Here is a 26,779-nt window from a genome sequence, read left to right as displayed (position 1 = left end):
TATCCAACATCAATATTAGCAAAGCAAACACTTGAAAAATTATTATCTAATAACCAAGCATGCAAACAAGCAACGAACAACAGAAAAAAAATACATCAAAGAAGCCAAAATGAGTTGGGATTCCATGTCCCTAACATGTACATAAACTTTGTTTTAGATCCATAAATCATGTTATAGATCCAGAAAATAAATATAAAAAAAACTATTCACACATATATCTACAAACTAAAAAAAAAATCCAATTTTCCCAACAACAAAAAAATGAATTTAATGTGTCAAAAAAATATTAACTTGACGGCATGAACATAAAAAATGACCTTACTTAAGTAGTCAGATAATTCTAGTTTTGCAGAAGTAGGATATAAACTAAATCTCATATATGAAGATCCGTAGCAAAAACACGATGGAGGGTGCAACAAAGTGTGAAAGAAAAAGACAGAGGGGGGAAAGCAAAAAAATGATAAACAGCAGTGTTGATTATGTAGTGTAGTGAGTGAAGAAAAATGTGAGAAAGGTTCAAAAGAACCTTAAATTCCGTGCAAAATCATAAATGAGAGAGAGATTGTTGAGAAAATTCCTTGTGTTTAAAATGCAGAAATCAAAACTAATTTTTGGTATAATAAAAAGAAGAAAAAAAAACTAGTTTTTGGTCAAAGATGGCAAAAACTCTGTGCATATTTCCATAAAAACAAAAGAAGTTTTTATATTGTAAAAAAAGAAAAAATATTACTAAATTGTTTTTTAAGGGATTTTCCTTTTTAATCAAAATTTTCTTTTTTCTTTCTTATTTAGCTAATAAAGCTAGTTTTTCTTTTAATGTATGTTTGATCCGCATACTAGTAAATACACGATAAAACAATACAAGATAGAACATCAAAGGAGAAAGTTGAAGATATTAAAAAAAACTTATCTTGTACGATATTTAGCACACAAAATGTTATTTTAGTATTTTAAATAACTTGTGCATAGAACAAAAAGTTGTTCCATGGTCTAGTGGGGGACAAGAATATATTTCAGTTTTTGTTCAGTCCATTGGCCTAGTTTGTCCAGTCTCAGGAACAATTTTAAAACAAAACACAGTACAACTAAAGTTGTCTTGTCCATTCTCTTTTTTTTTTAGCATATCAAACACACACAAGAGAAGAAAAAAATAGTTGCAAAAGAAAGCAGCTTATGCAAATGCAAAAGAAATAGTTGCAAACGTTTGCGGCGGACTTTTTCCACCACAAAAGATACAAGTTTTAAATAGAAAAAACCAGGTGTTTGCGTGGGCCAAAAGTTGTCACAAAATGCATTTTTTTAATGATCATTTCTGCACACTCTAAAAGTAAAAATAAATAGCAATTCATGCATTTATCTACAAACGCTAACCCATGCACTAGGCCATTTTCCCAACAACAACAACAAAAAGGAACGTGCATTGACATGACACAAGGGAGGGGGCAATAAAGTGTGAAAGATAAAGGCAGAGGGTAACCAAAAAATGATGGTAAGTAGCATTGGTGACTATATATGTAGTGTAGTGAGGTGTTCAAACGAGTCTTAAATTCTATGCAGAATCATATGAGAGAGAGTTGAGAAAATTCGCAAGGCTTAAAGGAGCAAGACATCCATATTTATGAAATAATTTAAAAAATTAAATTAAATTTTGTGAGTGTGACAAAAAAAATTATATTTGGTCACGTGACCATATAAGAATAATTCATGTTTAAAGTGCATGAATGTGGGGTCGTATACCACATATACAATCAAATACACACATGTTCATATATAAATTCTAGTTGAATTGATAAGAATAATGTCGAAATTATTAAGTCTGACGTTGTGATTGGATTTCAGACTCCGACTCCTTCAATTGTGTTTGTAAATTTGTAAATTTGTGGTTGTTCTATCATCCTAATGTCATAGGATTTGGGGATTGGTAGTATTAGTTCCTCATAATTTCGTTTGTATCATGTTCCCCCATTTATCCATTGTGTGGTGGTGAAACTTAATGGAATGGTTAATTCGTTGGTAGCAGTGTTTTCCCGAAAAATGGTAGAATATGGAGGTTTCTTGGAGGAATCTGAAGGTTCCTATGTGGTTGATTTGTTATGGCTCACGCGAGAATCACGATGATATCGTCATACCGTCCATATTCTGATTTCCTGCAATTATGATAGTGGAAATCCTTCCTTAATAAAGAGAACATGGATTTTCAATGCCATATATCAAATGTGGGTCATATCCACTACTAGAAAACTCGCCTTTAGCGACCGATTTAGAGACCGATTTTGATGAAAATCGGTCTCTAAATCCATTAGCGACCGATTTAGCGACCATATAAAATCAGCATCAACGACCCTGGTCGCTGATCCGTTGTGACCAACCCAGCGACCGATTTTGTAGCGACCAAGTTAGCGACTAATTTTAGAGACCAAAATAGTGACCGAACGTAGAGACTGGCTTAGAGACTGAATTTGCGACAATCGTTGCGACGCATTCTACGACGCTATAGCGACTGATTTGTGACTGATTTTAGTGACTGATTTAAAATTAATTTCTCTGTTTGTTGCGACCAATGTTCCGACGCTTTATGAAAAAATCAGTCTCTATTTCAGTCTCTAATGATTTTTTTTTAATTATTAATATTATTAATTTACGATCACATGAAAGCAATTTTTTGAATCTAATTTAATATCTCTAAAGCTATTTCATACACACCAAACAATTAAACATGCACACAACAATATGAACATAATATATTTATATTTATATTTATATTTAAGTATTACCATCTACTTATCCAAAAATACATAATCAATCCAAAACATAACCAAGACTAAATTATCACTACTACGCTTGCAAGGGTCGTCAGTGATACTAAGATATAACAATACAAAAACTACAACATACAGCCAAGATGCCTCTAAAACACTAAGATATAACAATACTAAGAGATATAACAACACATAATATCCCGCTTCCTCTATCTTGTGTCCATTTCCATTAAAAGAAGAATTTTGAGCAGGTCAAATTATATCAAAGAAAGAGCATTCCTTCGTTCAACATGTAAAATCTGCAAATTGGAAGAAATTTATCAGAAAAAAAATCTATAGACAATAAAATCCCTACGAACAAATTTAATCTGAAGAAATAAGCCCTACACAAAATCCAGCGGCTAAGAAATTAATTAAGTATGGAATGATGGAATATGTGAACAGAATCTCATAATCATAGATAGTCCTTCAACCCAATTTATTAAAATCTCTGCATATATCATATATGTGAACTACAGGTTGTACAAAAGTCATTACCAACTCTTGTTTTGTCACACACTTTTACCTACATTTTTAGTTAATTAATATAATAACGTGCTTAATCAACCAATTAATCAAAAATAAAGTGAGATAAGTTATTAGTCACCAAGTACTAATAAGAGGTGGTTGTATTATTAGTTTACTATGTTACAAATTTGCAAACTTCACACACCTTGGTGTCTTCAAACTTATAACCATTAGGATCTTCAATCGAAGCATCACTTTGCATAAGGTTCGCAAGTAATTCTTCTCAAACTTATAACCATTAGGATCTTCAATTGAAGCTGTTACAATACTTTGACAGACTCCAATTCCCTGGTAACTTGAAAAATGCAATATAAAACCACAATAATATTAATTTACTAATCTGCTAATTCAATATCACAGTATGTGCAATAAAATGATAAAATCAAGAGCTTAAGTGTCAGTCCACAGGACATGATAACCTTGCACTGTAAGGAAATAACAAACATTACTATACAATATTGATACCTTTGAAAGGCTTAAATTTGTGTGTATATTTATGTAGTCTTGCACTATTTATTATACTAACAAATATAGCACCTAGTCAGTGATCCAAAAGTCAAAGAAAATCCACACTAAATGCTGAAGAAAGTGAAAATTCAAGTTTTTCCAACCGTTGGAGTTGTCACTGTCGTGTGGGGTCCTATCACGGTCGTGGCAAACATCAGAAGGGAGATAAGTCTCATTTTAAAGCTCTGCCACGGCCCGTGTGAGCCCAGGCACGACCATGGCAAACCCTACAAAGATAATTGGCAGTTTTTCGTTTCATTTCCCTTTTTAATGTTCATCATTTGTAATAATTAAAATCCTAATGAAAGGATGGCTACGAAATTCTGAAGCTTTAGGCTATAAATAGGACCTTACTTCTGTAAAAGTCAAACTCCACTGTTGTAAATAAATTTCAAGTTATCAATAAAAAGTTATTTGTTTATTTCTTGCACTCTTGCTTTGTTTTATATTTTTATTTAGTTTGCATGTGCTCATGGAAAGGTGTGAGTAGTTCACCTTCATCTTGGGATCATTGAGAGTAGTCCATATCATATATACTCTCTCGATCAATGACCGAAAGGTAAAGTCAAAGTATGTCTGAAACCTATAGGGGGTGTTTGTTTCAAGGTTAGGAATAATATTCCTGGGAATATATGGGTTGGAATAAATATACCCATGTTTGTTACAAGGTTGACATGAAATTATTCCTGAATATGAAGTTTCCTTGGAATAAAATAACTTCCAATAACTTCTCTTATTCCCATGATTTTATTCCCAAGGAAATGGGTGGGAAAGAAAAGTTCCCATGAAAATGGGAATACATTTTAAATAACTTCCAATAACTTCTCTTTTACCCACTTTTATCAATAATTCCTAGGAATGTAGTTAATATGAACCAAACATGTTTTTTCTAAAATACCTGGGAATAAAGTTCCCATTATTATTTCCTGGGAATATGATTCCTGGGAGTAAAATTAACAACTTTGAAACAAACGCCCCCATAGTCTATTAACGAGAATAATGTGGTTACTGTGTGCTTCGGGTATGTGAGGAATTTCAACTTGTTTATGCGGAGGGCTCCGTTATAAGTTGCTCCGAGAGGGGACAGTTGCAATGTGGTCTAACTTTTTTCTAAATTTTTCTCATGACAAGAGTATATTTAATTCGGTTGGGCCGTTAGGATATAAGTGCTGAGATCTATGATCTTAATGTGATTTTTATTATAATTGTATAATCTTGTTTAAATTTCTTCTCAATCTCTCAAAATTCCAAATAATATCCTCTCTAAATATTTCTTTTGTGCTTGTTTATTTTCTTTCTAATCTTTATATAATTAGAATTTTACTTTATTTCTCATTAGTCCCTGTAGATCGATACACTTTTTATTACGATGATATTTTCATGCACTTATGGGTCTATGGGTGGTTTTGTGCACTAAAGATAGTACTCTTGGGTCAATATTAAACACATCAATAACAACCAAAAAATTTATGTTCCACAAAATCTCATAGATAGTACTCCCTACGTTCCTTTTTATTTGTTGTTTGAGAATCGTGCGCACTATTCATATAATATACTTTGATCGTAATTTTTTATTAATATATAAAAATAAATATTAGCATATAAGATGTTGTTCAATTTGTCTCGACGAATATTTTCAAAGTATAAAATTTTCATAATTTTTTTTAAAAGATAATTAAAGATATATTAATGATCAAAGTTATGTCATATGTGCAGAAATCTAAAACGACAAATAAAAAGGAACGGCGGGAGTAACACTGAAGAAAATATCCCAATTATATCATGGTGACAATTTATATGATTAGAAGAAAGGTTACACTATATCCAGTAACCAACGATGAACACCAAAGCTAAAAATCTTACTACATATAAAACACATATTATTTGCTGATCAAAATAGTTGTTGACATGGATAACTCAAAACTCAGTCATGTCATTTTTCTTCGACCTCTTCTACAAGAGATTGCTACTATTCCTCATCCTCCTATGGAGAACCTCTATTTGATATATTTACATAGAACAAACAAGTGTGCTATTTATCGAATGCTCAATTTTTGTTTATTGTATGAAGTCAGATGTCGGTACTTCTTTTTTTTTAATAATAAGGATAAATTAACTAACTAAACAAGATGTGGAAATACTCTTACAATTCCACATAAATAGTTACAATCATGAGTGACTTAAACTAGAGAGAAATGAGCATCAAATTCTTTTTATGCTAATAAATCTGCACATAGTTGGCCTCTCTGAAACAATATTGAATAATGACAGACCGGTCTTAAAGATGTAGTAAATTAAGAACCACTTCTAAATGAGGTTTGAGATAAGAGATGGTGGAGATTACGACCAATATGCATAGCATAAAGTAAACTTCACATCACCAACATAGTACGGCACAAGTGGTAGATACTTGGTCCCTTAACCATTTGGTCCTGGGTTCGATACCCGGCCGGTGCGTATGGAAAAACATTTGTTGGGGGATAAGTCTCTTTGTTGGGGGATTAGGGTGCGTTTGGCCCTACTTTTTTTTGGTTTAAAAGTCACTTTAAACTTAAAGTTGAAAATAAGAAATTTTAAGTTAAAGTTGAAGTTGTTTGGTATTTTTTATTTTTTTCAACTTAATTAGTACTTTTAAGTTACAATTTGTTTGGTGAAATATTTCTATATTTTTTTTGACATTGAAATACAAATTTATCGTAAATAACATGAAATTCAAAGAGTTTAAGAAATAATTCATAACTAAAAAAAAAAATCATCACAATCTTAAACGATTTTGTTTTCCAACAATCTAGTGGCTATTTGATTTCTAGCTCTATCCATATAGCTCCCATCTTGTACTCTTCTAAGATTGTGTGAACTCATATCTTCATTAGTATTTCTTTCTTCTTCACGCTCCGGTATATACCCACGGTTTTAATCACACTTGTTAAATTCCACATCTTCAACACCACATATTCGAATGAAGTTATGGAGCGCTGTTGTTGCAACTATGATCTTTTGTTGTTTGATTAGTGGAAATGGTCTCATATCACATAAAATATGCCACCTCTTCTTCCAAACGCCAATTGTTCTTTCAATGACATTTCTCAATGAAGAATGTGCATGATTGAATACTTCACGTATGCCTTCTGCTGGACTTCCATCTCTAAAATCAGGAATATGATATCTTTCACCTTTATATGGTGATAAATATCCTTTCATGTTTGGATATCCAGCATCAACACGTTTATTGAATTCTTCGCGTATTTCTTCCCATTTCTTATGCTTAAAACCAGTTCATGGCTTTCCACATTTACGGATTTCATCCATACAAAGGTCTAGTAATATTTTGGTATCCAATGGAATGTTCCACTTTGCTTTTTCAAAATTTTCAGATTTACATGGATGACTTTCTTTAGAAGCCATAACTGTAATATATTTCAAAAATCATAAATAATTACAAGCAAACTAATATTTTGTAATATAATATTTAAACTACCCGATCAATATAGTTTGTTGCCTATATCTTTATCATCAAATGATAAATAAAATATCTATATCAAATATATTTATGTTTCGGTCCTAGTTTGTTCTTTTCAATTTATTGTGCTATTCATAGGGAGTTTAATTGGTTGCTACTAATTAAGGGGATTTGGATATTCTCCAATTTTTCTTCATATTTTCTCTCCTTTTTCTTAGGAGGGTGTATTGGATTGAGATTTCATGGGATTTTAAAAGACTTTTTTATGACAAAAAAATCTTGAGGTATTCAATCAAGACTTTTACAAAAGTTAAATAAATCTTGTGGTATTCAATTAAGACAAACATGATTTTTTTTTCAGGGCAATAAAATCCGTTGGTATTCAATTGAGATTTGGTACTACTTTTAAAATGTCTACTGGTATTCAAAAGTCTACCGATTTTGATGGATTCTTCTATGGAATGGATTTTGAGAGACTTTTTAGTTGAAAATACACTTGATAGACTTTTTCAACAATCTCACCAAAAGCCTTGAGACTTTTTTGAAATCTCCAAGACTTTTTATTTTCATCATCACTGTATCAAATTTTTTTTTCTTTATTTTTTCATAGTTCATCATCACTGCACTCCTTCTTCTTTTCTTTGTTCACTTATTCAAGAATCTCACCAAAAGACTTGAGACTTTTTCAAACTCTCCAAGATTTTTTACTTTCATCATCATTATATGAGTTCTTCTTCTTCTTCTTCTTCTTCTTCTTCTTCTTCTTCTTCTTCTTCTTCTTCTTCTTCTTCTTCTTCTTCTTCTTCTTCTTCTTCTTCTTCTTCTTCTTCTTCTTCTTCTTCTTCTTCTTCTATCAAATATGTTTTTTTGCAAAAAAATATTTTAACAAATTCTACATCTTTTTTACAAACTTTTAATTCAATACAACTTTTTACGGCAAATTTTTTTTCGTTACCTTCATCTGTTTCTTTTCCCATCAATGGTGATAATGGTTTTTATTTGTCATTAGAAACATATACGTAAAAAAAATGTAAGGCTTTTTTTTTGTTTAAAAATTTGGATTCCCAAAAAAATATAATTTCTTTTATTAAAATTTATTGATTCTTTTAAAATTTGCCTAATATACAAAAGTTTCTTAATATATAAAGTATTATGAAATCTTGATTGTAAAAAGTTTTTTGAAAAAAATCTCTCAAATCCATTCAAATCATGTGTTAAAAATCTTGATTGTAAAAAAGTCTCTGTAAAAAAGTCTTTAAAATCTCACAAAATCAATATAGTCCAACAAAATCTCATAAAATCATCAAGACTTTTTTTGCCAAAATTGTCTCATGAAATCCCAATCCAATACACCCCCCTTAATCTAATGGTTAATTTTCTCTCATTTTTATTCTTTGTAATTTACTAACCCCTAGATTAAGAAAAATGAGAGAAAACATGAGAGAAAATTGGAGAGGATCCAAATTGGTTTTGTATGCGAGACATGGATCATCTTGTTTCATGCAATTTGCTTGCTATTTGTTCTACTCTTACTGATCTAGGCATGACTTACAACTATTATTAATTCAATCATATCTCTTTGCATTTGAAAAAAATGCAAATATATAATAAAGAAAATAAATAAATTTTACAAGATAGATAATAGGTGATAAAGAACAAATAGACAAAAAAAAAATTAATAGAAACTAAGGAATAAGAAAGCAAAAACTGAATGATGTATATCTCAAATAAATGGCATAAAGTAAAAAACAAAACTAAGCAACAAAAGGACAAAAAATAACAAAATGGTATGAGCTAAACAAATCAAAAAGAAAATCATACCTGCTGCAACTATGCAAGTGTTAGGCGGCGTTAGGGTTTTGGCATGTGGTGTAAGCAAAGCATAATAATAATATATAGCAGTCAGAACATTGTAAAAAGGGCAAACAATTGTAGCGGGAACTATTGCCTAAAATAAAATAAAAGCGGGAATTGTGCGTTTTTTTACGGTAAAAAGCAGGAACAGTGCAGACAAAATAAAATAAAATATAAATTGGCATACACGGGAATCGATGGGCAGACCTCTATAGAGTGAATCATCCGTATAAGTTGGTTTTAAGTTGGTTTTTCCTTCTTTTTTATTAAGTCACTTATATTATATTTTCTTCACAAAAAAAAAGACACTTTTTATTTTAAGAACTTTTTCAAAATTATGTTTGGCCCTACTTCCACTTAAAAGAAATAGTAAAGTAGAAAATAAGTGAGGCCAAACACTACCTTAGTCTCTGCAGTTGCGTGCGTTGGGGGATTAGTCTCTGCAGTTGCGTGCGAAGGAAAAAAAAATAAAAGTAAACTCCACATCTCATCCGCTTGAGAATTATTGCAATCAAGGTTATAATAAAAACCTTGGATAAGGTCACCCTTAACATCTCTAAGTAATCCGCCACAAGTTGAAAATCTATTTCTTTTGTTATTGTTGTGAATTCTAGCCGAAAACCACACCAATAACCAATAGTAGAACCAACTATCTTTAGTGTGTGGGACAAATGGATTGAAGCAACCAAATCAACAATGAATGAGCAATTTAAACAAACAAGCTAAAACTACCGAAAGCGATAAAGCACACGAAGAAATTGTTTACCCAGTTCGGTCCAATAATGACCTAGTCTGGGGGAGAGAGAGCTCTCCGTTCCACTATGAATGATTCAACTTGATTACAAAGATTCAACCACAAAGAGTTACAAGATTTAGAGTTTTCCTAAATCTACCCTTTTCCCGAATCTCTTCCCGTGACCAAGATATTCAATCAATAAGTGTTTCTAAGGTGTTACAATCACTTCCCCAACCCTAGAGATTACCCAAGAGAAAACCCTCTAACACTCTAGCCTTCATGTTGGAAGCAAAACCCTAAAAAATCACATTTTTCCTCTTCTTCTCTCTCACGGCGGCTGCAGCAGTAAAACAGAGCATATAAATACCTGCGGTCACGCCGCGCGTGAAGGACACCACGCCGCGCGTGACCGGCACCAGAGACAGCTCCAACACCATCCAACAATTACGCCCCGCGTGATCCAACCCACGCCCCGCGTGATCCAACCCACGCCCCGCGTGGTACTCTGTTCCTGCATCAATTTTCTGTTCAATTTTAAGGCAAATCTCAACAATCTCCACCTTGCCTTCAAATTGATGGCGGTGCCAACTTCCCACCAACCACCGTGCTTACACCAACTTGAACTACCGTCCAAGACACCAGATCAAATCCAAGTCCCACTCGAACCTTGACCTTGACACCAACCTTCACTTGATTCCAACAACCATTGCTAGAATCACAAGTTTCCCGGTTTGTACCTCCTTCCTTCATCCCTCGGAATGCCTTCCGCCCTCATGAAGTTCTTGTCTCCCACTACCATAGGATTTTTAGGTATCTCAACAAGTTTACACCGTACCCTCTTCGAACCCCGGAATGTTCCTTTCCGTACTCCCGAAGAACCACTTGCTTCCGACTATCCATGGAATTTTAGAATAATCCTACAAGTCTCACCACACCTTCTCAATCTCCGGAATGTCTTCCGTACTCTTGAAGATTTGCTTGCCTCCAAACCAACCTTGAAATTTTAGGTGGTTCCACAAGCCGCAACCTCAAACTCTCCTTGCATCCAACTACCTCCAGCAGTCATACAAGTTACCAAGTCCGATCACCGTTGCTTTCGATTGCCTCCCCGAAGATATTCCAAGTTTTGCATTTCTTCGGCCACAATCGAAACATAACCCACAAGGTCTCCATAGCCATACCACTTTGGTGCAACAATACCACTCTCCTCCCTATCTCCCATTAGATAGCCAAGAGCTAATGTCGACCGTCTTCTTCTAGTCCCACTAGTAAAAGACTCCACCTCAAACCGAGTTTCTTCCACCAAAGTATCAACCGGTATATCCACTATGTCTTCCACCTTGTAACGCAAAAACTTTTCAACTACTCCGAAACGCACTTCAAGTCATTGTTAGTCTCCAACACTTCCAATTTAGTTTCAACCACCTAGTAAACTTCATTTTACTAGACTTACTAAATCCATTGTCACTAACAACTACCAACCCGAATATCTACAACTTAACCATATCATGAGAATAACCACTAGTAACCGATGCATTACCAATAATAGTAGAACCATCTAACAAGTATCTACCTACTATCTATGCATCACAGTTTAAGAATATATCTCACATCATGTAACAAAGAAATTCACCCATACCTTGAACCTTGCAAGCTTTCCCGTTTCCAAGATGAACAAATTCCACCTTCAACTAGCTCTAGGATTCAAAATATTCCTTCTTCAAACACTTGTGATAAGAGCATCCAAAGTCCACGACTTAAACTCCACCGATTCCCAACTTCACCACACTAGCATCTCCGCATTCTCATAATAAAGAGTTGTTGTTTCAAAACGTAACACCGAGTATTATTCCACCGCCTCTTCAGGTCGATGCCGAGTATTATTTCACCACCTCTCCAGGCTGACCTTCATCGCAATTTCCATTAGTTGTTTTACCTTCGAGGTACCGGATAATAACACGCCATGTTTTATCCATCATCCCGAACCTTAAAATTGCTCTTGCTCCCATCTTCACTTTCCACAATTCCCAATTGTTTCCGGAAAGTCCCTCGATAACCCATTTTGAATCCATGGTGCTTAATCCGTTTAACCCTTTGCCCCACGGTGGGCGCCAATTGTTGTGAATTCTAGCCGAAAATCACACCAATAACCAATAGTAGAACCAACTATCTTTAGTGTGTGGGACAAATGGATTGAAGCAACCAAATCAACAATGAATGAGCAATTTAAACAAACAAGCTAAAACTACCGAAAGCGATAAAGCACACGAAGAAATTGTTTACCCAGTTCGGTCCAATAATGACCTAGTCTGGGGGAGAGAGAGCTCTCCGTTCCACTATGAATGATTCAACTTGATTACAAAGATTCAACCACAAAGAGTTACAAGATTTAGAGTTTTCCTAAATCTACCCTTTTCCCGAATCTCTTCCCGTGACCAAGAGATTCAATCAATAAGTGTTTCTAAGGTGTTACAATCACTTCCCCAACCCTAGAGATTACCCAAGAGAAAACCCTCTAACACTCTAGCCTTCATGTTGGAAGCAAAACCCTAAAAAATCACATTTTTCCTCTTCTTCTCTCTCACGGCGGCTGCAGGAGTAAAACAGAGCATATAAATACCTGCGGTCACGCCGCGCGTGAAGGACACCACGCCGCGCGTGACCGGCACCAGAGACAGCTCCAACACCATCCAACAATTACGCCCCGCGTGATCCAACCCACGCCCCGCGTGGTACTCTGTTCCTGCATCAATTTTCTGTTCAATTTTAAGGCAAATCTCAACAGTTATGAACTTATGAGTTTAATCAAGCACCTATAAAAGGTGGCTCCCATTTAATATGTATAATGGAACCTGAACTATTCACATAAGCAACAGATTTAACATTACTTTAGATGTTGGTACCTCTAAACTATTGTCTCGTAATTTATATTTATTTTTATCAAAAGAACTATTGTCTCCTAAAATATATTTATTTAAAGATAATGACTTAAATATCACATTCGTCCCTGTATGTTCTCGCTTTTTTTATTTTAGTCTATGTATTGTTTTCAATGAAGAACCAAAACCAATTTTTTATTTTTTTTTATAAAAAAATACAGAATATCTATTACTAATTATATTAAAATCGATTACCACCAAAGTTACTAATTTATCCTTGTTACTTTCAACCACGTTGCAAGTTTTATATCCTTCATTGTAATTTCACTAAAAAATAAAAATAAAATATATAGAAAGATGATATGCTTAAAAATAGAAAAAAAAATAGATTATAGATAGAAACAAATTAGAATAATTTATACATAAAAATAGGAAGAAAAAAAAACCAATAAAAAATATAGAAAATTTAGTCAATAAAAAAAATTATAGAAAAAATAAGAAGAAACCGTATTAAAATAGGAATATAGAAATAAAAAAAAATCTATAAAAAAACATAAACAATTTTTTTATAAACGAAACATGAACAATATTACTACAAAATTTACTATTAAACACTAATAATAATATAATTAAGTTAATTAGTATCAAACTTACTAAATTACACTAAATATTCCTAATAAAATTTCTAATTTTTTATTAAGAATATACACATGACCATTATTTGTCACTAAAACAAATAAAATTGAATAAATAAGTTTACAAGAAATAAATAACACAATTATTCAATTTATATTTTAACAATATTATATAACAAATTTTTAAATATTCAATTTTAAATTAATTTTCTACAATAATATAGTGATCGACAAACTCAAATATCGAATAAAAATCAATTGACCCGTGAACTTGTTTTTTATTATACAAAAAAACAGAATATTTAAAATTCATATATATAGCAAGCCACTAGGTATAGTCTAGTGGTGAGGGGTTTGAGTAGTATGTTATAGGTCATGGGTTAGATCGTGATGACAGCCAATTATATGACATTTTTAGTAGTAGATTAGTATAGTTTTTATAGTAAATAAAGACCAAAAGCAAGGAAATACCAGGAAAAGTGAAGACACAAGGACCGGAATCAAGAAAAATGGAAAAAGAAGCAAAAAAGGGCAAAAATGGAATAAAGAAAGCGCACCATCGTACCCACGATGAACCTGGGCGTGGCGCGATGAGAAGGATAAAATTGAAGAAAATCTGCTGAAAATCTTTACCATCGTGGCACGATGGCTTGTCATCGTGACACGATGATGACTTGAAAAATAAGCAGAAAATCTCGAGAAAATCTTCCATCGTACCACGATAGGATCCATCGTGGCCACGATGAGGCAAAAAAACACGCGGCCACGATGGGTGCGATGGAGGCGCAGAAAAAGCCCAAACCCAGCTGTAAAACTATAAATAGAGCCTTCCTCCTTCACTATTATTCATTCCACTCCATTCCAAAATATTTCAATATAGTCAAGAGTTAGGAGAACTCTAAGAATGAGGCAAGGAGGCCAAGGAACTCCAAGGCCAATATGGTTCTTCTTCTTTCTGTCTTTGTAATTTATTTTTCCTAGGTTAGGTGGAGTCGAGAAACTCTCTTACGAATGCTTGGTTGTAATATTTATAATATTTATAAATTCTAGTTATTTCTATTCAAACTCTTTTGTTGCCTGGTTTTACTTATTTTAATATTGATCTTATTAGAATAAAATCTAAGGACCTAGTGGATATCGCATAGGAAACGAAGCTAGTAATCCCGACCGAAGGATGATATATTAAGGCCTACAGGAGATCATTAAATTCAGTATCTGCCGTCTTAGTATAGGATTGGAACGAGCGTTAATTTCTACCTTGCAGAGTTTGCCTGTAAGTAGGTCACTAGTTTTAGGAACACATGACAGCTTATAATTTAGGGGTCCCCAGGGCGATGAGACCAAAGTTTAAACGAGAAAGTGAAATTCTGGACTCTGGTGTCTAAATAAAGCAAGGGTAACCTTTAACTAGGCTCTGTAAAAGCTTGTAATAGAAATAGGAACAGATATTGCTTCAAACCTATTTTCAAGAGTCTAAATCCGTAAAGAGAGAAATAATTAAGCCACCAAGCAGGAGTAAGGGAGGGATCCGACCACACTTAACCACCATGTGTGGTCACACACAACATTTATTTTCCGCTATTTAATTTCTATCATTTATTTCTTGCATTTACTAAAGTACCTGCAAAGATACCTTCTTAAATACACAAAGCGAAGACAATTATCTATATTCCTAAGCGAAACTAGAAACATTGGCTCAATCCCTGTGGAGAACGATAAACTTACTACTTTATTACTTGGTAGTGATTCTGTGCACTTGCAGAGCCGACCGTCAGATCGCTATCTCATTGTAAACCAAAAAAAATAAATTCATATATATAGCTTCACGTTTTTTTTAATTAACAAAAAAAAAACAAAATTCCTTTTTTACTTTACTTTATAAAAAAAAAAAAAAAAAATTTGAACCAAACAAACTTAATTCATATCATTAACTAATAAATGTTCAATACATAAGGGAATAATCTCAAATCTATGGAAACTAGCCCAATCATTTGCGGCCCTAGCAAGAGTATGAGCAACCAAATTCGATTGTCTCCTAACAAACTTAACCTCAAAGTTTACATAAGAAGATGACATAAGAAAAATAATGTCGTTAACAATTAAACTAAATTCCGAATTGCCCCGTCTTCTCGAATGGATAGCGTCAACCAACAACTTTGAGTCACTTTCAAATTGAACTCGCTCAAATCCACGATGGATAGCCTCTTTCATAGCATGTAATAGTTTCAATGTTTCGCCTTCCACTATGGAATAAAAAGGCTGCTGCCATTGAGTCAAGCCAGCCACAAAATGCTCATTGGTATCACGAAAGCAAAGACCCATAGAAGTAACACCGGACCCAACTACAAACGCAGCATCAACATTACATTTTATCCATCCCACTCCTGGTTTCTCCCACCGAACCGCCCTAGGATCCTCAACATGAACAACATTATGACGCTGCAGTTGGTGGACAGTAAACCACTCATTCCAGACGACGAACACCATGCTTCCAACTTGGCTCGGGGACTGAATATTATCATTCCAGATCTTGTCGTTTCGATTATGCCAAATGCACCAAAATAATAATGCAACCCGTCCTATCATTGCACTGTCCTCATTTTTGCACATTCGAAATACCTTGTCTGCGACAGTTCCATGCTGGTAAGCTGCATTATGCAACAACTGTGATAGGCCTGCGACCGACCAACATTCGTGAGTTAATACGCATCCAAAAAACACATGAATATCATCTTCGACCTCAACATTGCACACAGGACAGCTTAGTTCACATTCTACATAATGATTTCTCAAGCAAACTCGCGTCGACAGACACCCCCTACACAACCTCCATAGTAAGTGACGCGTTTTGTGAGGAGATTGAGCTTTCCAAATATCATTCCAATTGCCCTCTACATGGTGCCTATCGCTTCGAATAATACATCTCATGGCTAGATTATAACCAGATTTAACTGAATAGCACTCATTCCTTTCCTCCTCCCAAACCACGTTATCCTCTTTAACCGAACTAATAAGAGGGGTTGCAATAATCTCGTCCACTACCCGACATGTAAATAAGTTACAAATCTTAGCTATATCCCACGCTTTATAATTCTCAAGTAACAAGTCTTTAACAACTAAATGATACACATCTTCCACTTGAGGTGAGGACACCCAACGATCACCCTTTCCACGCAGCCATGGATCATACATAACACGGATTCTATCGCCACTACCAATCCACCACCTACACCCACGTAAAAGAATTTGTCTAGCCTTCCAAATACTACGCCATGCAAAGCTAGGATTATAACCCAAAGATGCTTCGAGTAACGATGAGCGTGGGAAATACCTTGCTTTAACTAGTTTAGCCGCCAACGAGTCCGGATTTTGAATGATGTTCCATGCTTGTTTAGCCACTATAGCCATATTGAACGCTTCAAAATTACGAAAGCCTAAACCACCCTTCGCCTTAGGGCATGCAAGTCTGTCCCAAGCTAACCAGTGGATCCCTTTATTGTTGTTACCTCCGCCTCCCCACCAAAAGGCATTCAACATTTTCTCAATATCATCAATGAGTGAGGAAGGAAAGATAAACATACTCAGAACATATGATGGGATGGCTTGAAGCACATATTTTATCATAACCTCCTTACGGCCTTAGACAATGCTCTTCCCCTCCAAGAATTCATTTTCTTCCAGATACGATCCTTGATGTAAGAGAATATTGCTTTCATTCATTTGTTTTTTTTTTGTTAATTAAAAAAAAAGTAAAAAATGTGAAGCTATATATATGTGGATTTTAAATATTCTGATTTTTTTTTTCTGAATAAATTTTTTTTTTATATAAAATAAAAATAAAAAAATTGGTTTTTTTTTAAAGTAAAAAATAAATTTTTTTTATTTTATTTTAGGGATTTTTAAATTTTGTTTTTTAGGTTTTGGTCCTTCATTTGCCACATCATAGTTGACACATGTCAAGTCGTTAGCCACATTTGTATTTTTGAGACGTCAGGGACCAAAACCAACATGATTTGCATATGCTAAGTTTTTTTTTAAAAAGATAATACAAGGATTAAAATAAAAAATAAAAAGCGGAAACATATATGGACGAATGTGATATTTAAGCCTAAAGATAATTATATACATGTTTTCTTTATAATAGTTTCCATTAGGCTTAATTAGTAAAATGGTCCCTTAAAGATATTTTTTGTTTCAGATTGGTCCCTTAAAGATATTTTTTGTTTCAGATTGGTCCCTTAAAGAAAAAAAGGTTCGAATAGGTCCCTTAAAGAAAAAAAGATCCGAATAGGTCCCTTAAAGACATCTCCGTTAATAAGTTTGGTCCTTAAAAAAAGGTCCGAATAGGACCAAACTGATTAACGGATATGTCTTTAAGGGACTTATTCGGACCTTTTTTTCTTTAAGGGATCTATTCAGACATTTTTTTCTTTAAGGGACCAATATAAAATCAAAAATCTCTTTAAGGACCATTTTACTGATTAAGTTTTTCCATTATATATCATTAAAAGTTTCTATGAACCAAAAGCCGCCCATGTCAAATTGGCAAATTGAATTAGACATATCCAACTTGATGGAGGCTCCAACTCACTATGATCATCAAACCTAATCGATGTGTTGATCTATTTCCTTCGTGATATATATATATATATATATATATATATATATATATATATATATATATATATATATATATCTTTATGTTTGGACGTCGTATCTACGCTATCTTTTAGTATATAATATAAACGTAGCATTCCTAAAAGAAGGAACTAACGTAGCAAATAGCTAGTATATGCAAGATAAAATCCATATAAATTAATATGTTGTTAAAAAAATCTATGAATATAACTTCAATGGAAAATGTTATTTTACAAAAAATTTCGTATTGAGTATTTTAAATGTCAATATAAATAAATCGGGAAAAATACTATTAAATTGAGAAATAACACTATTTCACTCTACTGAAATTAAATGTAACAAACTTTAAGAGACACATTTTTACTTTAAGTGAGAAAGCTAATGTTGAATTATTTTGTTGAAATAAATCAAGATATAGCAAAATAACACTTATAGCTTTTTACATTTTATCATATTCTTACCTTATTATTTTCATTTTTTAAAAAAATATAATAACTATCCACTAATCATACGCACTAATCACATATGTACTTTTATATCATTTTGTACTTACAACAGCCAAATTTATCAAACACTTTAAGACTCGAACAAAAAAACAAACAGAACTCTTTCAATGTCTTGGTTTTCTGCTACAAGTTTTAAAAAGTTCAACAATGAATTGATTTAAGACTTAAACTTACCCTTTCTATTATTTGTATTTTCATGAAATGATTTCATATATGAATATTTTTTTGCGATTTTGATCACACCAAAATTTTTTATGTCTGGATCCGTCACTGTACTTTACTGAAATTAAATATAACTCACTAGTTTGTTTAGCACCCTTTTTAATGAACAAATTACACATCTTATAATCGATCGAGTTGTGTATTAAATAACTAAAATTAAGAAGTACAAAAAATTAAGAAGTACAAGCAGCAATATTAAAACTTTAATCAAGTTGTATTAATTGTTGTTTAAAATACTAAAAAAGAAAAGTATTCATGCTAGTAGTGAAAAATGTGGCACTAGTTTTACGTGCAACTACTCTGACATTAAAATATTGGACGGGTAGCTAGGTGTCATATCAAAGGTAATTTTAGTTGTGTTGTTTCCTCGAATGTTTAATTTTGAATTTATTAAAGGTTAAAGAAAGGACGAATGAACAGTAGATTATTAAGTTAAAAAAGGGTACAATGGGGATGGGGGAATCAAGTTGTTGAACGTACGGAAAAAGTTTAGAACGGACAAAAATGAAAATTCATTTATGAGATGGAATCGTTAGAAAAGCAGCATCACTAGAGCTGTCAAAAATGGGCCGGATCGATGGGCCGCGATGGGCTGGATCATTAGCCCAAGAGCTTGGGCGGATCGAGCCTAAAAAATCTAGTCTATATAAAACTGGGTTTTTTTGGCCCAAGTCTATGTGGCCCAAATGAAAATTGGGCTTGATCGGGCTAGCCTATTGGATTTCCGGCCGGCCCATTAATGAAAATTTTATGTTATTTTTGTAAAAATAATATCAATTAAAATATAAAAAATTATCATCTAATCATAAATTTATTATAAAAAATATTGTTAAATGTGTAAACATAATAAAAAGGGTCATATGTACCTAAAACTCTTTAAAAACTTAAGTTTATAATTTATTTATTTTATTTTATTTTTTATAAAAATCAAACTTGAGTTTAATTGATATTTAATACCGATGTAAAAATTATTTACACTTGCATACAATTATATCTCAATAAAATTGATAATTATGAGGAACTAATACATCAAAGTCATGTAAAAAAATATCGAATAAATCAAAAAAAAAAAAAAGAAATCGGTTGGGCTAGGACCAGACCCATTAGCCCACATGGGCCACCAATATCTGGGCCGGGCCAGGCTAGCCCATATATATTGTCTGGCCCATTGGATCGGGCCAGCCCATTTGACAGCTCTATGACTAATGACTATTGTAAGAAGCTTTTTCTAATGCGAAAGAGTTGATCTAGCTTTTTCTATTGCACCACTAGTTAATAATTTTATAACGAATACAAATTTTATAAATTTATTGTTAAATTGAAAGTTAAATCATATTTTTTATTCATATAAATTTTATAAAAAATTGAAAATCATTTGATGTATTGACACCCATCAAAATTAACGATTTATGAATTTTAATTGAATACCGTTAATCTTGGTGGATCTCAATAACATATCAAATGATTTTCAATTTTTTAAAAAATTTGTATATATGATATAAATTTTCAATTCAACACGGTGAATTTTGTAAAATTCATATTCATTATAGACTTATTAATAAGTGGTGCACCGTGCACCACTTGATGTACTCTTTCATGTTAGCCTTCACCTTGTAACAAAGAGAAAGACTTGCTTATCCACGACATCAAATTAAGATGTCTTGCCCACACATATATGACTTTAAAAAATTTAAAGACAAAATAATTAATATTAGATGGTGTGACTAAATTATTTAACTTTTTTAGTTTGGTGTGTGCACGCCTAAATGTATTTTATTTGGGGTTGTGTTCAAGTAAGAATTACTTTGTAATAAAGCTATTTTCTAGGTCCTCATAGCGTAACTCAGTTGACAAGGACATTGCATGTAATATGCAGGATTGCAGGGAGTACTAATTGACAAAAAAAAAACACTTTTCTAGATCAATATTTTAAAGAATGCATGGTAGTGGTAGGTATAAAATAGGCTTTATCTAACATGAAATATATCACCGACAAACTGCACAAATCATGAATAATATTATAACGAATACAAATTTTATAAAATTCATTGTTTGATCGAAAGTTTATAACATATAGATAATCCATAATTTTTTTTTAAAGAAATTGAAAATTATTTTATATGTTAACGATAGACTCATCAAGATTAATTTAATAAAAACTCATAAACAGTTAACTTAGATGGTTCTAAAAAACATATCAAATGATTTTTGATTTATTTTTAAAAAAAATTATGGATTATCTATATGATATACACATTCAATCCAACGGTAAATTTTATAAAATTCGTATTCGTTATAATAATATTCATGACTTATATACACCATAGAAGAGTTGGTGAAGTGTTTCATTGACAACCAAAATAGTAGAATTAATATACTTTTTTGGATCTTGCTAACATGTGCACTTATGGCACATGTTAAGAATCCAAAAGTAGAAATATTTTCTTAAATTTTGGGTAATTAATTTGTGATCATGTTTAAAAAGTGAATTAAATACATGTATTATATATAATAAAATATTTTCTTTTTTGAGTTACTAACATGTGCACTTAGTGCACATTTTAATTTTTCCCTACTTTTTTTTATATATTTTAGATATTTCCGTAGAAATTATAATACTTGAGGAACTAAACTACATTGAAGCACTATTAATTCTACAATTTAATTTAATTATTTGCTAAATTAATAAAGAGAAGCCATCCATCACTATACCTAAAAATATCAAGGAAATGGTTGGAATTAAAAATACAATAGTTTAAAGAGTATGGTGGGATCCAAATGGAGGAAGTTGGCAAATAAAAAAAATTATTTATATATTTATATACACAAGTGAACAATAAAATAATAAGGATGGAGGGAGAAGCAAAAGGTTGGAGTTTGAAATAAAGAAGAAAAATAAAAAATGGATAATTGATAAAACTAAGACCAAATACATTTGCAAGTTGATGATCCACTTGCATAACCATGCGTAAGCTCCTTTGTGGCTTTGCAAGAAATCAATAACAACAACAACAACAACAACAACAACCTTGTGTAACCAACCCAACCTCATTCCCACCATTCCTACTTTCTCACCCTTATCTCACGGAGCTGAAAAAAGAAAAAACAACCTTAACTACACCAAAACTATATTGCAACTTGTTCTATACAAAATATATTACTCACATAACACCTTCTCTTCTCTCACTTCATATATAGCTTTCTTCATTTTCTTCACAAACACAAATGCTCTCATACTCATATCATATCTTTAAAGAGGAAAAAGAAGATATTTTCTTTTTTTAGTTTTAGTTTTTTAAGTAAATAATTTATAAAAAAAAAAAATCAAAAAATGCCTTCTTCTTCTTATTCTTCTTCTCTTCAGCTCCAGAGATTCAATCCTACAACCGATGCAACAACCTCAGCAGCCATAGCCAACGGTGTAAACTGCCCTAGACAACAACAAACCCCACCACCAACGGGGGCGCGTCGTCTTATAATACCATTTCCAGTCTCTCTTTCATCCAACGACAGCTTAGCACTACACCACGCGCATATGGTGGGACACAACCAGTGTTGCTCCGTCGTAACTCAAACCATCACCGCCCCCGTCTCCGCCGTATGGCCGGTGCTTCGACGCTTCGACAATCCACAAGGATACAAAAACTTCATCAAAAGTTGCCACGTCATCACAGGTGAAAACATGAACGTCGGCAGCGTGCGTGAGGTTCGCGTAGTTTCCGGACTACCAGCCGAGTCAAGTACAGAAAGGCTGGAGATTCTTGATGATGAACGCCACGTCATCAGTTTCAGCGTTGTTGGTGGGGACCACCGATTGAGAAACTATAGGTCGGTGACGACGCTTCATTCTGTCGACGGAAATAGGACACTTGTCATTGAATCATACGTCGTTGATGTACCGCAAGGTAACACCAAAGAGGAAACGTGTTTTTTTGTTGATACAATCGTACGTTGTAATTTACAGTCATTGGGTCAGATCGCTGAGAACATGGTCAGAAACTCTGACCAATGATATGAATAGATGAATCAACTCTCTATTTTTATTTTATTTTTTTTAATAATTTGTTGGGTTGGGGTTTTATGGTGTTTTTGTTTTGAATATGGGTATGGATCTTGTAATCATTATTGTGATTTTAGATGCCAGCCTGTATTTGAAATTAATGGATGAATGGGTTGGGTAGATCGATCTTTAGGGTTTTTTTTTTTTTTTTCTTTTCTTTTTCGGATGGCAAATGTTGTTTGAAATTGAATATGATATGTACATATGCTGATATGCTGCATAAATGATGTATTTATGTTCATATGATAATGTTGTTTTTCTTCTTTCATTCTCTACCTTTCTGATCTTAGATTGCTGGTTTTTCCATTTGTACCGAATTAAATAACATACTAGTGCGTCCCTGCCAGCTTAGCTCAGTTGGCAGAGACATATATGTGCAAGAGCTGGGATTCGAATCTCTACACTCCAATTATTCACCTTTAAGGTCGACTACATACTAACGCTGTTACCATATTACATTGCGATATTGCATCCCATAGTACCATATTACATTACACTACCGCTAGATACTCTTTTCATTTTGATGATTTGATCATAATATATAAGGTTGGGATGGAGGGGGAGCTGTGCAGACACTAGAACATCAAGAACAGTTTAGCAGGGTCTCCGGCAGTATACCCAATATATGGACTTTGTTTCTGATACTCTTCATATCGTTTTCAAATTGGTGGACGAATTGAATATACAATTTTGTATTAAATGATTAGACCGAAAAATTACATCAACTAAAATATATTACATCCAAAATATCAAGTTCAAATTAAATAAAGTAAAGAGATTCCTCTTGTGAAATTTAGTCCCGGAGATCAAAGAGGATTCTTCGGCTGAAATTTTCACTGTGTTTGGACCTAAGCCAGAAACTAATATATAAATATGGGCGGAGAGTTTGGCCAGCAAGTCCCACTTGTTTTTCGATTACCACCACCAACCAGTTTTACAGTATCGGACATTCAGTTAGTCCTAGGCCTCCACGTCTACACTACCACTCGTTTCAATTACTATATCATTCCCAATTAGAATACAAAAGTCTCTCGTCGATTATCATGTCGCTCCCAAACATGGTGACAAACAACACTGATAGGAGCGAGATGAGTAACTAACGACGGACTATGCGGTCATTTACACGAAACTAATTAAATAACAAAAAAAGTAAGAAAAATGCAACAACAAAAAATAACAATGAGGGAGAATGAGAATTGGTGTTTTTCACACAATGGTCACCCTTTTTATAGAATTCTTCGAGCCATCGGATTGATTAGAGCATTGTCACTGCCTCTCATGTGATCAATCATATTTGACAGCTTGGGAAGCTGTGTTTTTTTACCGTCGACAAGTTCTCTATGTGGCATGCGAACATTGTTCGTGGTGTAGTATGCGAATAATATGTTTTAAATATTTATTATTTTACACACTCGTATCTTAAGTAGTAATTTTTTATTTTTTTTTTATAATGTAAGGCGATAAATTTGAAATGTCAAGGAATGCTAAAAGAAAATGTTATTTTAAAATGATAATTATTATAAGGCCCGATGAAGCAGCATGTAAATCGGTGCAGGACAGTGGGCACTGGTATACACACAAGTTGGTCCTTTTTTTTTAGTCTTGCATTTGAAATTTACAAGTTGCATTGAAGCTTCTATTGTCCTTTTGGGCCATGAATCGTACTTGCTGATTTATTAGTTGAAACCTAATTAAGAAAAATATTTTTATTTTTAAAGAAAGAGTTTTCTTGAAGATAGCCATGCACATATAATATTAACAATACAATTAAATATTTATATTGAAGGATTACGACGTCATTTTTAAATAAATTTATTAGGTGAAGGAATCAACACTCTAAATTATACAATCTTGCATGGATATATGATATCTCAAGTAGTTAGACAAAAAATGTCAAGTTGTTAATATTCTCTCTAAATTTGTATCCGTTTTATTGTTATAGATAGCTAGTTGATTGATGGAAAGACACAAACACACAACTGTTAGTTGTTGGAAATGATGGACACATTGCAACTTGGCTTGCAAGTGGGAGCATCAATCAAACCTTCCTTTTGCTTATATTTAGGAGAGTATATAGTACTATTTGATATGAATACGGTTTAATTTCTTGAGTTATTTACTCATTTTCCTGCAAATCGAATCCGCGCAGTCATTTTATGTGCAGTCAAGCTGCAGTCGCTAGCTTTCAACCGTTTAATCAGAATCATATAGCTTAAATTTTTAATGTTTTTTGATTTTATAAAACATAACTTTAACTTTAAAATTTAGATCCTCCAATCAAGATTAGCTGGGTGTGATAGCTCCAACTGCATGCAGTCACATGTCCTGACTGACTGCATCCAATCTACATCCCATTTTACTGTACGAGACTTTGTCAAATATTTGTATACAGACAAAATGATAAATAATTTCCACTCACATACAAAATAGAAAGACCGAGATTTAAATCCTGATTACGACATTCAAACTAACAATTTTGATATTTTTAACAGTTGAGATAGAATTTATGGCTAATGCTACGGTGGACCACCTTCACAAGTGGTCCACCGTGGACAAGTGATCTACCGAATATGAATTTTACAAAATTCACTATTGGATTGAAAGTTTATATCGTATAGATCATCCATAAATTTTTTAAATTTTTTTAAAAATCATTTGATATGTTATTGAGACCCATCAAGATTTACGTTATTTAATAAACCGTTAATCTTGATGTGTCTCGATAACATATCAAATGATTTTTAATTTTTCTAAATTTTTCTATGGATGATCTATATGATCTAAACTTTCAATCCAACGGTGAATTTTGTAAAATTCGTATTCGTTATAATATTATTCGTAACTGGTTCACCATGGACCACTTCATCAAGCGGTCCATATTAGAATTTACGTAGAATTTATAGTCGAATTTGTCAAATATTTAACCAATACTTTTGTCTTCTTTAACCCATCCGATACGTTCATTACTGCTATGGCATGCAAGTGGGCATCAATCACACCTTCTTTTTGCTTATATTTAGGAGAGTTGTACTGTTTGATGAATACAGTTTCTTGAGTTATTATTATTTACTCATTTTACTGCATTTCAGACTTTTGTCTTCTCTAACCCATCCAATCCAACCTTTATTACTTATGGCAAAGATTCTTTCCATTCAACCTTTCTTATCTCTTTAACTTTTGACAGTAATGTGTGATTGGACTGGCCGATAGTTGGAGGAAAATTCAGGTTGTTGGATTTAGTCCACGTTTTATTTAACTTGGCATTACTATATAACAATTCATTTTTTAAATTGAATAATTAATTTATAATAAATCAGATATATTAATTATCTAATATTGAATCTCAAAAGAGAATTGTTTGTTACTTATATAGTATAAAACAAGAGAAAATATGTTTCAATTTCAAGCCAATGTATATGTGAATGTGAAATATGTCTTGTATAGCATATAATAAGTTCGTTTTTACTATTGAATAATAATGAAATCAACTATGATAAGCTTTATTGAATATTAAATTAAATTTACATAATGCAGGATTATTTTATTTATGCACACTATATTTACTGGGTTAGGTCTATGTTCCCCAGTTTTTGTATATATATTTTTTTCTTCTTTTTATATGAGTTATAGGTGGAGGACGATGAAGGATAGGGATGCCAACAAAGTTTGAATGTCTATCCCTACCTTGATTTCTAGATGTTCTTAATTTATAAAAAAAATAATAATAATTATGCATATTATAAAAAAAAAAAAAAAAAAAAAGCATTGAACTATTGATACATTGACAAATTTTTTGAGAATATTTTAGACAACATCTAGATGCTCTTTTTTTTAGACAACATTGACAAAAAGATAATTAACAATTTTCAAATAAAATCACAAATTAGTAAAGAACATGAATAAATTAGCAATTTAAAACGAAGAAAAATCAAGCAATTAACAAGTATACTAGTCCT

The 26,779-nt window shown here is 32.7% G+C and overlaps 2 protein-coding genes and 1 long non-coding RNA gene across 3 annotated transcripts; 1 reads left to right on the top strand and 2 right to left on the bottom strand.

Moving 5' to 3' along the window:
• Positions 1-2,731: 2,731 nt before the first annotated feature.
• LOC123894820 lies at positions 2,732-3,865 on the bottom strand. The gene is made up of 2 exons (XR_006803922.1): positions 3,472-3,865; positions 2,732-3,058 (listed from the first exon to the last, which is right to left on the bottom strand). It is a non-coding gene; the product is annotated as an uncharacterized LOC123894820 (long non-coding RNA).
• A 3,244-nt stretch (positions 3,866-7,109) lies between these two features.
• Positions 7,110-16,976, bottom strand: LOC123895803. The gene is made up of 2 exons (XM_045946288.1): positions 15,563-16,976; positions 7,110-7,240 (listed from the first exon to the last, which is right to left on the bottom strand). The coding sequence occupies exons 1-2, from the start codon at positions 16,974-16,976 to the stop codon at positions 7,110-7,112; spliced, it is 1,545 nt and encodes a 514-aa protein (XP_045802244.1).
• Positions 16,977-21,615: 4,639 nt separating this feature from the next.
• Positions 21,616-23,091, top strand: LOC123894819 (abscisic acid receptor PYL4-like). The gene has a single exon (XM_045944895.1). The coding sequence runs from the start codon at positions 22,095-22,097 to the stop codon at positions 22,773-22,775; it is 681 nt and encodes a 226-aa protein (XP_045800851.1). The 5' UTR covers positions 21,616-22,094; the 3' UTR covers positions 22,776-23,091.
• The last annotated feature ends 3,688 nt before the right edge of the window (positions 23,092-26,779 follow it).

This window comes from Trifolium pratense, linkage group LG7, assembly GCF_020283565.1.
Source record: "Trifolium pratense cultivar HEN17-A07 linkage group LG7, ARS_RC_1.1, whole genome shotgun sequence".
In the NCBI taxonomy this organism is placed as follows: domain Eukaryota; kingdom Viridiplantae; phylum Streptophyta; class Magnoliopsida; order Fabales; family Fabaceae; genus Trifolium; species Trifolium pratense.
Note: the sequence above shows the minus strand (reverse complement) of the source record. Positions and strands in the feature narration are given on the sequence as shown.